Source organism: Polistes fuscatus, unplaced genomic scaffold, assembly GCF_010416935.1.
Source record: "Polistes fuscatus isolate 324 unplaced genomic scaffold, CU_Pfus_HIC Scaffold4, whole genome shotgun sequence".
In the NCBI taxonomy this organism is placed as follows: Eukaryota; Metazoa; Arthropoda; class Insecta; order Hymenoptera; family Vespidae; genus Polistes; species Polistes fuscatus.
The window spans coordinates 13327014-13345019 of record NW_025113118.1 but is presented as its reverse complement, the minus strand read 5'-3'; the positions used below and the strand labels follow the sequence as shown (position 1 = coordinate 13345019).

Sequence of the window (18006 nt, the reverse complement as noted above, 5' to 3'; positions counted from 1 at the left end):
TTACCTTTGGTGATATGAGGATAATCTTCGATGGTACATTCTCTCGTCGATTGTTGCGAACGTGCTATGAATTTGAATCCTTATATTCAAATTCGATTAGTAAGATACGAATTATGTTATCTTTTCTTTTGTTTTTTTTTTTATATCGTTAGAATAGATAATTAATTGAAAAATAGCCCTTAACTTAATGAAATAAGTTTGATATAATATGAAACTTAATATATTTCTTAATGAGAGATCTACCTTCATTACGTTAATCGTTAATTAGCAGATCGTTTCTAGCTCGAAATACAGAGTGTTTTCTATAATGAAAATGTTCTTAAAAGTATTCGAACATTTCATTGTAGAACCCACCCTATACTTGTTTGTCATTTTCGCGATTAATCTATACGTGGATCCTGTTTCTCGTTTCTCTATATACGTTCGCGCATCAGCTTGCCTATATTGCGTTAGTTATCGTCTTTATTCGAAGGAATTTACGAATTGCGTGACAATCGCATTTATTTCTGTTCTTACGCGTTTAAGACAGATTTTTCTTAACAACAAATATCACGAATGTCTTCCGATTAGTATTATATATGTGTCTTCTTTTTGTTCAATCGCTTTGTATATTGATTATTATTAGTCTTCTTTTAAAATAGTGATGTATACATGCATGCACACACACATACATACATACATACATACATATATACTACAGCTCTTACTATTTGAATATTTGAATTGTACTCGAAATTGAAATATTCGTAAATCTTAGTAATAGTAAAAACCCGAATGCATACGCATGTACATAAGATGACGATGACGATGACGATATTTTATTATAGTTTTTCATAAGGTGCTAACACAAAAAACTAGCATAATGGCGGCAATCTTGGAGAGTTTTTCTTCCAACTTTTTCTATCTTCTTTCTCTTTCACATCGTATCCGTCGTTCAGCTCCATGAGATCATCATTGAGACACGTTTCACATAGATTTGGTCGTAATGCAAATAAATAATTCAACATCGAGGACAATATATATATATATATATCCAAACGTACTTGTGAATTTGCATTAAACGGCTCGTTTGTTATATATATATATATATATATATATAGACTTACTGCCATTGCCACGCGATTCCTCCTTCGTTCTTCAGCGATTTTGTTTCCTACAAAACGAGATGGAAGTGATCAAGTTCGAAAGCAGACTCAATTATTATTCGTGCATTATTCGCACGATCGGTGCAATATAATTAATGTTTAGTTTTATTTTAGTTTAATTTTTTCCTTTCCTAATGTAACAAAGTTACAATAGAGATCATCAAATGAACGTATTTTCGATGCCACAAAGCGAAGTCATAAAGTACAAATTTAATATTCATCAGATTGTTCTTCACGAAGAGGATAAATCCAAATCTATTCTTGTTTTCTAATTTTACCTGAATGTAATCGGTGATCGAAATGATCGTTGTAACTGTTCTAAATAATTAAGATACGAGTTCTGTGGTGAGCAACGAAAGTACTCGCGTTTATAGTTTGATCTCGACGTGAGCTTTCTCGCGTAATTATTATAGTAGGAAATTGTATATATATATATATACATATATAATATAAATAGATCATAGATATATATATATATATATATATATATACATATATATAAAAAAGATGCATATATATATAGAGAGAGAAAAAAACACACATACACAGATATATACACATACGTACAAACAAAAGCACAAAATATAGAATTTATCCCTATAGAATTATGCGCCTTTTGGCGAGATTGTTCCGCATCCTGATACCCCCCCATGCACGAGGCGTATTCGCGTAAACCTGGTTTATTTTTTCTAATTCTTTTTCCCACTTCTCTTTTCTTTTTTTTTTTTTTTTTATATAATTAACGTCGCACATCGTGCGTATTCATTATCCCAATTACACATGAATTTGTCAGTTATCTTGAAAGTGTGATTTAACTATAAATGAAAATTTACAAAAAAAAGAAATGCATAATTTATGCGATAAATTAATTTTCTTTTTTTTTTGTAATTTTTCACTTAAATTCGAGCACTTTCGTTAAATAAAATGATTATTGCCGATTTTCCTTCCACGTTTTCAGCCTCAGCCAGGATGGCGACGATAAAATAGTAACCTGAATTCGATATTGTAATTATGTTATATTGACGATATTAATATTAATATATTCGATATTGTTTTGAAAGCATTTGGGTTTTTTTTTTATATACCACAAATCACGTCGAAGGGATGAAATGGAATTATACGCGCAGATCTTTCTCAACTCTCATTTATTCATTTATTGTTCGTCCCTTTTTGTATTTTGCTTGTATTTTCTCTGTGTTTTATTATTTTTTCTTAATCGAGAAGAAATATATAGATTTATAAATATACGTTATTAAAATACCGATCGTATATAAAAATATAGATAAAAGGTAAGTTTTGTGGAAGTGATATAATTATATATATATATGTATATATAATATATCGCTATGTCAAGGTAAAAAAAAATGAAATCAATGAAAAAAGTATTAAATGCGTATGCCTTGCGCTTAAGTAACTATCTTATAATTATATATGTATATATGTATATAATGTATATACAAGAGCAATTAGTGCAAAATTCAATGAAGAGAAATATTTTTAAATGAACGAGAAAAAAGTTTTATGAATTTTTCAAATTGCCCTAGTATATATTATACGTCTCTCTTAGAAAGACAATTCGTTTCAATTTGTGCTTCTACATATAAGATAAACTTACAACAAATGGGCGGAGATTATTTCGTTAATATTAACTATATATTATTTTAGTAAAATTATCATCTTATTTAAGAAGGACCGCGTCGAATAAATTATTTGAATAAGTTCGAACAAACGCGCACATACACACACACGCACGCACGCACACATACATACACACACGTGCGATCAATTTTGATTATTTTTTGTCACTTTTCTTCTCGCTAACAAAATAATTAAACATACGAATAGATATAGTCCTTCTTAAGGTTTTCTTGGCTGACGATACCACGAAATGCGAATGAACGATTAATTATTAAATCTTACATATTAAGTATTGTAAATACTTTAGACTCGCTCGAGTTTACGTATCACAATTTGGATTACTGACTGAGACGAGGCAGAACTGTTTTTAGGCACGATTGGCAGTATCGGAATCGTCATTCTTTTCCAAGTGCATACGAATATTTTTTACTAAGTGATTACGACCAAAGGAAATGTTTACATTCGCATTATTCGACTTTGCTAACAAGGAAAGATATTTTCTTTGGAATGAGAAAAATTTCTATGCAAATGTACAAGGGGAACAACTAAAATCCGATAGTTCGTTGATCATCGGAATCATTGGAATCAAAGGTACAACACGACTTTCGAGTATTGAGATCTCTGGATGATAATTCTATATCATTTTACGTTACTATATTATTATTATTATTATCTATAAAATGCAACTTTCATATTGCACCGCATTTTCCCTCGAGGAAGATCACACAAAACGCGTTGTTTGTTTTTTCTATTTCAAGTACCAGTAATGTTCCATATTATAAAAGTGTTATTCGTAAGATATTTGGAGGTAACAAAATTCTTCCAGTCTTCCAGTTTGAACGTAAATTCGTGAAAAAACGAAGGTCTCTTACGGTATTTTTACATAGCTGTTTCCAAAGGTTGACTCTTGCTGCGCGCACAAGCTGAAAGTTGTGTCAGTTCGGTTGGTTCGTTTACCAAAAACGAATCCAAATTAGTTTCTAAAAAAACTTCGCTTTTCGAACGGAGAGGTTTTTCTTCGCCGATATCTAAATTAGTTTCGAGAAGAGTTTCGCTTCTAGGTCGATTTTCCTGATCATAATGATAAGGATGAGGCGGAAGAGGAGGACTGAAATCTGATTGATATTCGGGAACAGGTTCGGATGTTTGGCTAGGTGTTAACGTTGCCGTGTCGTAATTACGAATTTTATCATAATCGACTTGTCCGTAAGTAGTCGTAGTATCGATATCGCGTTTCAATTCACTCATGGAATCAGTCAAGGCCAAACTCGAGTGTAAAGGTAACGTAGAAGCATTATTGAGATAGGAAATTTCGTTAACATTGTCAACGTTCTGATTACTTTCGGGTGCAGCATCGGTGGTACTATCCAATGGCCAATCGCTGTTATTTCTCGAAGCGAATGTCGAATGATTTCGAAAGCCCTCGTTACGATACGTCAAGTCGAAAACTGGATTGTCCGTATGTTGGGCGCTAGAGTAGGTTTGTACGGTATTCTTAAAGTCGCTCGTACTTGGAGAATATCGAGGATTGTGTGCCTCGTATACGTCGTAGCTTTGATTATCTTCCATGGAAGAATTCAATTGGGATTTGTCCATAGAATCTATACTTCCACCGTTAAGCATCCTTTTGTAGTCTAGCGATTTAGAGTTGAGCGTGTCCGTAGATTGTTTCGTCTAGAAAATATGGTAGAATAAAATAGAGTCGGATAAAAAAGAAAGTTTACAATGATAATTTCGTTGAAATAATAAACCTACTGCAATAGGTTTTCGCCGATAAGCCAATTCCGTGAATCCGGAGGTTGAACCAACCGATCGTAGAGAATGTAAGGATTGTCGAATAGAATTTCGCCTTTCTAATCGTTCGAGTTTTCGTTTTTTCGATTTGGACACCCACAAAACGATGGCAGCTGTTAACAGAGCCAATGCAACGCCTAGTGCTCCCAAAACTCCTACAGCGACGATATCCTTTCTCCAGGAGAGTGGATCGATGTAAACTTTTGGATCTACAAATCGCGCATAATATATATATATATATATAAATATATAATCCGACTGTAAATAAAAATGATTTATCATTTTCGATACGTACCAATTTCACAAAGGAAAGGATTAGGTTGAGCGCAATAATCGATCTCGATAGTTTGATAGGTAAAAATGGTACACTGATCGACGCGTTCGAGTTGTTGAACCCAAACGCGTTCGGAATAATCGAAACGTTCTTGTTGTTTTTTTAAAAATCTCCAAAGTTCCAAGTAATCTCCCATAATGAAAGGCATCGATGCGTTTACCGTCTACAAATCGATCGATCAAAAATCGTTTCAATATACTTAAATATGAATATTCAACAAATGAAAAATACTTACTCGGCAAAAATCTCTCGCGCTGTAAAAGTCCATAGGCGCACCGATATAAATATAACAAGTATCGCCAACGAGATCCCAAGCAGGTGGACATTTGCCACTTAACACGGACTTGTTGTTCATGTGAAAAGGTTGATAATCGACCTGTAACAATTCCGGAGAATCGCCACGGTCGCGAATTCTTCCAGCTACGGCCAAGGTTTCGTTGTAACCCCACCAATTGTAACGAACGTCCACGTGAGATCTCCACATTTCTAATTCCCTGAAGAAAATCATTCCAATCGAATATATTCTCTTTTTATATTTTTATTATTAATAATAATAACGATAGATCCTTACTGCGATCTGTTTATAGTAAGCATTTCATAATCGTTGTCGGGATTGAAGAAAACGTTATCGACGTAACGTTGTCCTGGAGTACCAGCAAGGATAGTACTACGTCCTTCTCGATCGACAGCATAGTTTCTAAAAAATCATTTGAAAATAAGTTTAAACGCAAGGTAATTCACACACATTGGTCACGCGTTACTCACTTGTAGAAACCATTGTGCGAAGTGCTCTGATATATCGGCAAGCGTACGCGTTCGAATCCCGAAATTTCTAATAAATGTAACCCAAGATTAGCGTGAAAATAATTGTAGCTCATATTGCTAACAACTTGTTTCAAAACGACGTTGTTATCATAGGGAGCAATGTTTTTCGCGAAGTAATTTCTATATATCGTTACTTCTTGATAAGGGCTACTGTGACGACCCTCGACGTATCTGAAACGGAACGGTAGTCATGATTTTTTTATAATTTTCAATGTTATCAAGTATTACTCACAAAGTAGGTTTATTCAAATTCTCTGCAAAGAGATTATTATGAATCCAGCCTTTTAAAGAAGTAGCAGATCCTCTCGAGTCGGCTCTAATAGAAAGTCCACCTTGATTAAAACGCACCAAATTGTTCTATAATATTAAATACGTTTATTATTAAATATAATCTCTGCCGATTTTTTATCGTACTGTGCGTAACATCTTCAAATTCTACGATTAATACTTACTCTAAAATATAACGATTGCGTATTTTGAACGTCTAACCATATAGCTGATTTACAAGTCGAAAAGTTACCGTAAAGTTTTTCACAATTATTAGTAAATTGATTACGTTCGAGCGTCATTACCGCATTGACTTCGCCAGCACTCGCGTATTTAACAGCACCCTCTCGACAATTGGAAATAACCGAGTAAGATATATTGTGTTGCACATCTCGATCTGAAGAAATGTTCAAATATCATTAATTAATCTCTTCGATAATTCATTATATATATATATATAATTCTGTTTATTTTCTATTATTCGACTTACTAAAACCAATAGCAGAAATCGGAAGAGTTACAATTTCGGCAATGAAACCGTGTATATTACTTGCACCGTTTGCGAACAGTCTTACGCTGAGACTCGGTTCACGAGTTTTAAACAACTTTTTCTCATAAGAACTATCAACTTCGAGGTGACCTATTACTTTAGCTGTAACGTTGTAAATGTCACCGTCGTACAAAGTGATGCCGTCTGCTCGACCTGGTTTTCCAGTGGAATTGAAAAGATTGAACTGCAGAAGCCTATGAAAGTAACACAAGTTCAAATCGACAAGTTCAAATTTGGAATTTATATCTAGAGATAAATATTTTTGATTAAAATTTACCTGAAACCAAACGGTTTTGACCTGTAAGGACTGCGGAAAATTTTGACGCAATTAACAGGATGATTATCGTATTTGTAATATATAATAACGCGTTCTTCGATCGTTATTTCTTTGGCAGTATCACAGATATCGATCATACTGAACAAATGATAGGGAACATTTAGATCTTTGATCGGGGTAAAAGAACTTTCATCGGCTTCGCGACCCTCGCCAGTTAAAGAAAGCACATTGATTCCATTACCAAGAACATTCTTAATAGTATTAAACAACAAATCTACCTAAGAATATAGGGAAAAATATACAAATTCATTCGCACGTGTAATTTCATGTAATCGCAATTAATAGAAATTCGTATGGATACAGTATACTTACTGTATGAGTGGGTGATACAACATTTATACCATGATAAGCACTGCGATCTATATTAACGTGCATGATCGTAGGTGACTTCATGATCGACTGCAAAGCAGCAGATTTTTCGTTATGCAAAATACCAGCTCCAGTGATATTGATATACTTCAACACAGATTCGACTCTTCTAATCGTTTCGTGAGTGACAACATCGTGAATACGATGTTCGTAAAGGTGATGTTCAAATTCGCCATTGGCTATTCGTATTCCACCCCAATAATCGTAATAATCGCCAATGTTCCTTTTACCGCAGTGAAGAAAAACGAATTGTCCGTCCCAATTGCATTCGTGCCGGTGTCTAAAGAATTGACCGTTCAATCGTATTTGACATTCTTCGAGATTTTCCTCGTTTCCAGAACACTAAGAAAGAATAATATTCGAATTGACTTATTATTTATGAAGAAAACAAAAATAAAGAGAAACAGTCAAAATAAGGAATAATGAAAATACCTGTAATGGTTCCGGCCAGGACCAAACGCGTGTCAATGAACCAGGATGTAATTCATATCTACGATCATAGGACACGTATACATTTAAATAATCAAAACCGAGTTGTCGACAAGTAACTTGAGCATTACGTTCGGTGAAACGTTCGTCGCAAATTGGAATCCATTGTAAGGTAGTTCTATTGAAAACTTCTAGAAATCCTAAAAAAAAAAAGAAAAAATTCGAGGATATTTAAGCTCGTATGTATAGCACGATGCGAGAAAAAGGGCGTAAAAGCGTCGTGATTTTAACCTTCGTTATCGGAAGAAGTGCAACGCGCATCTTTGCACAAACGTATCATCTCGTTGGACTTTGGTAAAAGTTTGTTAGAAGTTTCGACGGATGGTGAAATCGGTATAACCGATGACGGAACAGTAGCATTACGTTTGACGGGTCTCATGACGATTTCGTGGCCAGGCGAGCCGACAGCTTTCAAAGTACCGAGTACCAAAATTCCAACGTTAGGTGGAAACTCCATGATCACGTCGGGATGAACGTGTAACGTAGCTTGTGGCATGATAGTTAGATCGGATTTGATCACGTACGGTTCCTGTCTCGAATACAACGTTAAACTTTCGGTTATTCTGCCGCCCAAATTATCTAAATTAACTTCCACTCCGATTTGCCAGGATGCTGAAATCGATGCGTCCAAGGAGTCGCTCATCAAGTAAGGTCGATAATTGGCTACAGCGTGATTGTTCCAATCGTCGAAATCGAAGATCCTACGTCTAGAACATTAAATTAATGAACATATGTCCTTTATGCGAAAATAGCGAATTTGTTAGATCTATGATCTACGATCTCACCTAATAACAACGTCGTCGGAAGTGCCCCACCAATTTTCCGAAACGTCGACCTCGTTATTAATCTTTGCAGTTTTGATACCAGCGAGAAGTTCGTAATCCATAGAATTATCGCCGAAAAGATTCCTATTGACTCGTACTTTTTGTATACCATGAAAACCAACGACGTAACTTGGATAATCGTAAGATCTACGCGATCCCGCGGAATAATAACGGTCGAGTCCTCGATTTCGTTTAATCTCGTTGAAGTAAAAACGTGCACTGACATCGCCCAAAATTTCAGATTGACTGTAGGCCTTGAACTCGACCATGTAGACGCCGTCGTTGGCTTCTATTCTATTGTTATTCATTTTGATTCTTTTCTCCATGCCACGAATCGATATAAGACCGTTTTTACAACGATTTCCATCCCAACGATTGTGGGAAACGTTCAAGCTGGCAAAGTGTCCATCGATCACGAAACTATATTGATCGTTGTCGCGCCAAGTATTGTTGTCGAAGTAAAGAGTATGAGTGAAATTTTCGTTGTATTGCCAGACATCGGGCAGAGTGACTTCGAAACCTCCGGCACGATTTCTTTCGATCGTACTATCTTGCATTATCCAATGAAAGAGATTATTCGAATGTCTCGCGTCCCGACTGAACTGCGATATTCCTTTCCCGTTATCCGTGATCAATGTGTCGTTCAAATGAATAGCGATCTCGGACAAGTTGGTCTCGTAAATGTTCCAATGAGGCGAATTAATGTAAATGGCCTCTCCTTGATTGTGAGAAATTTCGCAACCGATTAATTGTATCGTTTCGTTGGCCTTTCGTAGAAAATGATCCCCAACTTCGTCTAAATAACGATTGTAGTAAGAAGCGAATACACCTTTTCCGTTAGCTTTGATTCTCGTTTTGGTTACGATCAACGAAGGAATAGGTCCACCGATTATTTTATTTCTCGTCTTCTGTTTAATATAAATCATTCTAATTAATATCGATTAAATGGCTAATATTACTTTGCTGATATAAATAGTAAAAAACACGTACTTGCACTGGAGCTAACAACGATGAGATGACTATAACGGCTCCTCCGAGAGCATTTTCACCGCTCTCGTATTCCAATACAACAGCGAATGAACTGGAAGTAACAGGGAAAATGGTTAAATCGCGTTTCATATGCCAAACGTTTCTATTCTGATAAATATCTTGCGAATCGTGTATCACGATCTCTTCCGTGCTACGATTTTCTATCGGATTTAATAGCTGCATGCCGATTACGTAACCAGGAGTGCACTGTAATTATATAAAAGAAAAGAGAACAAATTATTTGTATATTATATTAAAATTATCGGACCTATTTATACTTTTGTTAATGTCATTTACCGTGATCTCGATAAATTGATGCAACGACTCGCCTTTCACTCTGTCCGTAATGATATACTTGGTCTGTCCATTATTAAGATTAATTTTCTTATCGATTCGTGGTATAATTATCGGATCATACGAGGATTCTGTTGAATATTCTGGTAAACGAGCAAACCATCCAGCCAGTTCTCTTTGTTGAACGGCAGATAATGCAGGATTGTGTCTTATACCTGCTACTTTGTTATTTTCTATTCTAGAATTGATAATCCGCATGCCAAGTTGTTTGAAACTTATACCGCTTCCACCGTTGTGAGAGAATTCGCTGTTTCTAATCGTATTAACGGCATCGGCTGAATATATATCGGAATATAAAATACCTAAACCATCCTGAAGATTATTAATAATCTTAACACCTTCCAACGAGTGTTTCGCAAAATCGATTTGTAGGGCTGGAACGATAAATGACACGTTAGCTTTTATAATTAAAGAATGATCGATTTAGATGACGAAACGCTTTACCTGATTTGAACAAGTTCGTGGTATAATCCAATAAGCCTGCCTTTTCGATAGTTACAAATTGCAAATCACTCCTCTGCGCCAAAGGTCCTAATCTAAGACCAGCCCACCCAGGTTCGGAACATCTAACGCCTACGTCGTTCTCGTGCGTACAAGAATTTTCAAAATCTTCTGCCGTCTCTGCTCTACATTTGGAAATATCGTTGTCCCCCTCGGCGCAACGTACGTTCGTAAGGAGGATGTCCTCGTTGATCCCTGCGTTGGGAATTTGCGAGCGTTCTATGAACCAATTATCCGGATCAAGCGTGAGACCTAGTTGATGGCAGACAATGGATGCGTCGAGCAGGGTCCATCCGTAATTACAAACGGTGCCCCATTTTTCACCTATTCTCACCTTTAGTTTCAAACAAAACGAAACACAATGGTTGGTTTCCTTCTTCTTATCGCGAGACACGATCGTGCAAATTTCTTTCTATTTTCAGACCATTACCTGTAATCTTCCTTCCAAATTCGTTTTACCTCCCAACAATCTAACCGGAATAGAATCCGTTGGAGTAGAAGATTGAGATGCATCTTCCAAGATACTTGAGTTCTGCGATTCCATAGAAATATCTTCCTTCAAAGTGAACAGAATGTCGCTTGGCCGTTTTCCGCGTGCATCCAATTTACCAGCCACCATCATTCCTACAGCTGGAGGAAAACGCAGAGTAACGCCAGGTTGCAATACCAATTTGCCACCTGGTCTCACGTTGATGTCGCGTTCAACGATGTACTCTCCCGATTTTAATACTTCTTGACCGTCCACTTCACCGCCGACTAAATTTGTACCCGGTGTTACGAATCTTGGAACGAACATTGAATTCAAGAAAATTGTATTGGCACCGGGGTTGCTACTGTGAAGTAGATAAGGTAGATATTCGATCCTGGCAAGAGTATATCTGTCATTTCTATAAATAACAATCGATTTTCAATTAGGTAAAACGCAAACGGGCATATTTATCCAAAATTATTCTTCGAGATATATTTAGTACCTGTGAAATAGTCTTTCAAAAATTTCATTCTCTTCCGTAAATCCAAGCCAATTGAACGTACAATTGATAACTTTGCTTTGATCTTCCAAATGTGAGCCAATTTCGTAAGGCGATTCGGGATTATGTAGAATATTACGATAGACTTGCACGTTGCTCGAAGACACGACAACGACGGCTGCTACTCGAGAACGCGGAATAAGCCTCGACGTTAAAAGCTCGCCATCGTTATCGAATAATTCTCTTACGCGATTCTCTCGCAAAAAATTTTTCGTGAATAATAAATTTTGTACATCGCTGTAAGGCGAGAGACCTATGCTAACAACGAAAGCCCCACGATTTCCGTAAAACTCGTTGTATCTGATGGTAATGTCGGCGGGTAAAACATTAAACATTTCGTAGAGAGGATTTTTAATGAGTATTCCGCCATTGGAATGTTCCCTAAAATGATTGTATTCGATGCAGGCATCTATATTAAGCGCTGGACTCAATTTGATCCCTAATTTTGTATTCTGTACGAAAGAGTTATGGCCAATTTGTAACTTCAATGTTCCTTGGTTTACTCTCCAACTGGATTCCACTTGCAATGCCGTTTCTAAGCTGGTATTAAACGAATTGCCAGTCACATTGACGTACGAATCTCCGGTTGAATTACTAATCTGTTCAAAAATCAAATATACGTATATTATATATTTGATATCTCGTTAAAGAATAACTACTAACTTTCGAAAACCATTTTCATTACCAAGACACCGATATCCTTGTTACGAAATATCTGCGAATATTCGAGCACGGTTGTTTGATTGAAGTAAACGTATTCCGTGCTGGAACTGTCATTAAGCCACACCGCGAGTCCGTATCCGCTGTTTGAAGAAATACTCGTTCGCGATATGTTGCGGTTACCACCGGCAACGGTAATATTTATACCGTCTCCTTGATTAAAGGAAATTCGGCTGCCCGTTACGTTGACGTCCGCTGCACCATGCAACACGTGCACACCAGCGGTATGCTCGTTACTGGACACCGATGTCTCATGAATGTGAATAGCCGATCTTAATTTTTCTGCTACTATACCACGACCGTTATTACTCGCGATCGTGCTACCTGTCACGTTCAAATCGTATGTTTTACCTGAAAAATAGAACAAGTTAGATTGCTTCTCTCTAATAGATTTTCATGATTCGTCTAAAATTCGTTTGAATTTAATTTACTAACTGTATCCTGATGATAATCTGACGAAAGCGATCGTATTTGTACGTGGCTGAGCGATAAATTTAATATACAAATCTTGTCTGGTAGACGTAACACTTTGAGGTAAGGTATTGTTTCTGATTCTAACGCTAGCTAACATTTTTTCCGTTCCACTAATCCCGTCGTAAACTTCAATGACTGCACTGTCGTTGCGGTCCGTTCGCATTTGTAAAAAGTGTATCGTCAGAACGTGACCCGGCCGAGTGAAAATGTGCTGAATCGTAAAATAAAACGTTGTCAAAATCCTTGTCAAGGATCAAATTTCTGCGATAATAAAGACTCACCTGTGGACAACGTTTCGTGTTTGGCGTATATTTACTTTGCTCCATGAATATCGTGACAGGAAAAGTTTGACTGGTTGTACTTGGAAAAGTACATAGATCAAAAATGCCTGTGCGGTCTAGCTTGTCTTCCGTTCTTTCGTCATGGTGAATGTATTTTATCCCATCTGCTCCATTCTCTTGTATCGAACATTCGTCTATGTGTGCCATACCGGTCGAACTGTTCACGTAAATTCCATAGCCTGTGCACAATTGAAACCAATTTTGGAACTTAGAAAATAAAGCGTTCTTTTAACATTTTGACATACTTAATTAGATTGAAAATAAAATAGGAAGGTACCTTTATTTTTGTTCACGGTACAATTAGTTAAGACAACAGGAGCATCGGGTGTAGCGACATTAATACCCGTGAAAGCAGAGTTAAGAACAGATATCGATTCCATTCGAGGTGGAACACCGTCGACTTCTACTGCCGATGTAACATTATAATCTCTCCCGGTACCAGCGTAACTGGAAATACAATAGAGGACATATGTCACGTATGAAACAAATTTCTACGATTTTACTCACCGAATGATCACGTGTCGTAGAATCGATTTAGATCTTCTTACGTAGAGAGTATTTTCTTGAATCAATGGTCGATCGTAAAGAGCTCCCTCGAATTTAATACCACGCCAATGTTTAATAGCTTTGCTGGATCCATCGTGTCGTGGCAAACAAGATAATCCGAGATCCGGATGATAATCTGACAATTGAGAGAGCATTTCTTAAGTTGGATTCGTCCTATGTTATATTATAGTAGTAGGAGCAATTTTCTTTTCAAAATTTACCACAAACTCCAGCACCAAGTTGTCTTTCAGACCAACCATCGCAGTTGGTCAAAAAAGATTCGGTTCCACGACAACGCGGTTGTTCGTAAAGTAAACGTGCTTCTGCTGGCCATTGGCGATCGATCCAGGACCACCAGCGACCACCTTGAAACCCGAGTTGCCTACACGCTGTCTCTAAATCTGCCCGAGTCCAACTGTCCAAATGTCATTATTAGTAACGTATATCGTTCAATTGTCTATTTCGTCATAATCTAACGTACTTTCGCGAATTGGTACAAACGGAACGCCATCGATCTTGATGAAATAGTTGCAATCTTCCCTCTAACGGAGATGGCCCATCGACGAGCCGTACAATAGCACCTCGCGATTCAACGACAGCTGCCGATTCGATGTCTTTTTCCGCTGAAGTGAATACGATCGGGGCTTCTGGCTCTCCCTAAAATCCAACATAGGCACAATTTTCAGATAGCGAAGCTTAGCTTTAGCTTCCTGAGGAAAAACGGGCAAAGATCTTGCCCTGTTCCCGAGTATAAGCGGATTAACGAGGTCGGAGGTTAACGATGTACGCAGAAGAACCCGTCTGTTGATCCATGACCCGAAACGCACTACTACGCACAGAGGCGACGTTTCGAGCTGATTCATTCATTCATGCCTCCGAGCTTCTTCGTATCCCGTACTTAATCGACCGATTAGCCACAGTTTGTCTCTTTCCTCCTATACATACACGTACTTATATCTCGTCAAAATTTCATCTACTTCGTGTCGACAAATATGTCAGAATTTCGGTTTCATTTGCTATTACAATTAGAAAATAAATTCTAAGTAATTCGATAAAAGTCGAGGGGGAGTCGAGACGAAAAAGTTCATAATATTTATGACCACTCTGTATAAACGTACGACAGCGGCAAAACTCTGCTCGCTTATTCCCGGTATGTCCGGTCTTTTGATGACCTTCGACGGAGGCGTTCTAAGTGCATCGTCGAACCGTCATTTTTACCGGATGACAATTAACGTGACAGTTCGGTGGAAAAGAGAAAGAGAGAAAAGGAAATCACTGGACAAAACCTAATTCATTTCATATTATTATTCGAATAAAATTCGATTTCGCGTTATCTTTCTATAAATATTCGAAACCGCAATTATTAAATGTGTAATGTTCGCATTCCAGTTCCAGGGAAAAAAGTGCATCATCGTAGATCGTAAAACAATTGTTTTTTGTCATTTCCGTTCTTGCGAAAAGTCGTAAAGTGATTTTTATGAAAAAATAAAGAAAGAAAGAGAAACTGTAGCGATACCGGCAGGAAGAAGTAGCGCGTAACGAAAGTCGAAACAATCCGATGATATTCCAGAGGACAACCGATTATGATTATTACACCGGAAAGGTGTATTTAAGAATGGAGTTGGCTTCATCGAATTACATTACTGGTATATCCTGACTCGATCTTTGGGTCAACGGTCTTACATTTAAAACAAAAAAAAAACAAAAATCCTGTTAAAAACACGACGAAAGAATATTAACAAATATTCTGTAACCTCTCGGGTGCAAACGGTTAATACTCTCGATATTATCTCGATAACAGATTAGGCCATCGATAAGAAATTCACTTATTTTTCCATATAACGCGATACGAATCGATTTCCCGTCAACTCGGCTTTTCCCTTATAAATTTCAACACGAACAAATTATTCGTTTGCATTAGAATTTATCAATAAATCACTTTATTGGTCGTAACTAATGTTTGAATGAAATAAAGAAATTTTGTCAACGGTTCGGCCACTACGGGTGGTCTGTTACTATTACGTTTATTGTAATAAAAAGTAGAGTACTAATCTACGAAGAAAAGTATCGGTGACATTTTCCAAGAACCGAAATCGTTACCAACGACTCATTATCGAAATATGCTGCAGATGATGATAACGAGCGTGCACTTTTACGTTTATGAGATGACTCACGTATTCATTCACATCGAAACGTAACTTACGTTTACGCAACGTGTATCGTTGACCAATAGAGTTTTGGGAAAAGAGTCATTGATTTATTTGGAATATTGAAAATGCATATGTAGGAGTATTTGAATACAGTTACCTTCGCCGTGATGATACCACGAACGGTGATTCCAACCATAGGACCAAATTGTATTTCAACTCCAGCTTCGATAAGCAACTCTCCATCTTTCTCGACGAAAAGGTCCTCCCTGATCAAGTAAGGATTCTTAACTCTCTGCAGCACCTTTTGTCCCCTGACTATTCTAACACCGTGTAACTCGGTAAATCCATCGTAATTGTTCCCATTGTTGGTGCTATTGGAGTTAACCAGTGCCGGTTCCGTGTAGTAAATCGAGTTTTGCTCGGTACTCTCTCGTAACTGACCATTAACGAGGATAGTCAAAATCGTGATGGAGAATACGAGTAGATGATGAGTGGGAATCATTTCGACTATGATTCGTTAGCAGTCGACTAAAGATTATTATTTTCCTTCTTCGGGATGACTCTATGAAACGTCGAAGCTTCGTTCTGTGAATCATCGATCACGAAACGATCGCAATACACTCTCGTTAAGCAAACTACGATCCTACGGTTAAAGGGAAACTTCCAACGAGTCGTTTTTTCGATTCTTTAGGTTCCCTTGACAAGACTTGGAACGATAGTATACTTTCCCTTCGAGTTAGTTCACGAGATCTTTATCGAGGAGAATTTAACGAGGCACAGCGCTTCTCTGGAGAACAGTTACGTTATGCTTCAGAGTGAACTCGGCTTATGTACTTGGTGAACTCTTGCATGGATGGACGGACGGATGGACGGATGCTCTTCTCTCGACAACAAAGTCTTCCTTCGCGATTCAGTATTTTCAAATCTAACGACCTACGTATGTCCTCGATCCACCCTGAGTGGAAAGATCGAGCATCGATCTACAATGCTTGTTCGACATATCGAAAGTATATATATATATATAAAATAAAAAATACTTGGTGGTAACCCACGTGTGCAATGCACAAACATAAACTGCAATTACATTTACCACTACCACTATCACTTGCACGCGATCATTCGAATCGGAACGTTAAGTTTTCTCCTTTCGAGATGGATGACACGAAGAAAAAATACGAGAGAGAGAGAGAGAAAGAGAGAAAAAGAGAAAGGTAAAAATAGAGCCGCGCAATTGGATTGCACGCTCTTGTCCTTTAACTCAGCTATTTCTCACCTCTCGTATATTTTTTTGAAGAATCGAAGGTAAAGAGAGAGAAAGCGTCTATAGCGTCGAGTTTAGCGTCGAGTTTAGCGTCATTAGCGTTCTCCTTGACGACACTGATAGCCACCAACTTGGTCTCCCTGTGGATAATAATGATCGAAGAGTTCGTCGACCTGCCGGTAACGTTGCTGAATCGAATTTTGAAGAAAGAAAAGTAAACGTTATTCTTTGTCGAATAATACGAGAACTAAGATTCGCGCTAGCCACCTGGTGTAGCGTCACGTTGGGTGCGGTTTGACTGCTCGACTGGCAGCGCTTCGACGCTACTACAAACTCCTTCGCTTCTCTTCTTTACTCTCCTCTTGTCTCCTCTCCTCTCTTTGTGCTCGGAGGATCGGTACTACACATTAGCGATCACCGCACTGCCTACTATTCTACTCGAAGGTAAACGCGCCTGTCACGTGACCCTCGCCACGCAACTACGTCACGCAGGTTGTGAAACAGGTGAGTTTATCCCCACTCCCTCGGTCGACGTCGTCGTAGCATTCACCATCTCGAGGAAAACCAAATATTTCTATGAAATTAAGGGATAATGAATATGAAGTATATACTTTGTGTCGAGAGAAAAATATTCAATTAGAATTGTAAGAATTCATTTTGGTTAAATTCGGAGAACAAATTTCTTCTTTAGAATAATCATTTTTTAATTGTTTTCTTTCGTTTTACAAAGCAACGATTAATGATATTTGTCTCTTAAAGACATCAAAGCATTTCCAATTAATCGTAGCGGAATGAAATAGATACCAAAAGATACGGTTAACCATACTGATAGCATTATCGGCTTATCGTCGTTTATTAAGTCAAATAAAAGTGAATCGTACAATTAGTCATACAATATAGGCGTTGCTTAATCATTATTTAACTTTTTGTAATATTACATCTGTTTTTTTGAAATTTTTCTATTCGTTTCGATACATTTCGATACGTTTCGATACGTTTTTAGAGGGCAAATTTCGATAGTTTTAATTAA

General features: G+C 37.3%; 1 protein-coding gene across 1 annotated transcript; it reads right to left on the bottom strand.

Moving 5' to 3' along the window:
* Window positions 1-2956: 2956 nt before the first annotated feature.
* LOC122521413 (protein bark beetle) lies at window positions 2957-17552 on the bottom strand. The gene is made up of 27 exons (XM_043642125.1): window positions 15873-17552; window positions 14047-14222; window positions 13787-13980; window positions 13527-13701; window positions 13297-13466; window positions 12960-13198; window positions 12640-12889; window positions 12170-12555; window positions 11428-12083; window positions 10887-11343; window positions 10400-10790; window positions 9899-10329; window positions 9563-9808; window positions 8534-9480; window positions 7980-8455; window positions 7692-7888; window positions 7203-7601; window positions 6831-7108; window positions 6494-6747; window positions 6189-6400; window positions 5969-6093; window positions 5677-5907; window positions 5483-5608; window positions 5147-5405; window positions 4873-5074; window positions 4539-4786; window positions 2957-4457 (listed from the first exon to the last, which is right to left on the bottom strand). Exons 1-27 carry the CDS (start codon window positions 16215-16217, stop codon window positions 3663-3665), a joined length of 8865 nt encoding a protein of 2954 aa, XP_043498060.1. The 5' UTR covers window positions 16218-17552; the 3' UTR covers window positions 2957-3662.
* Window positions 17553-18006: the final 454 nt, after the last annotated feature.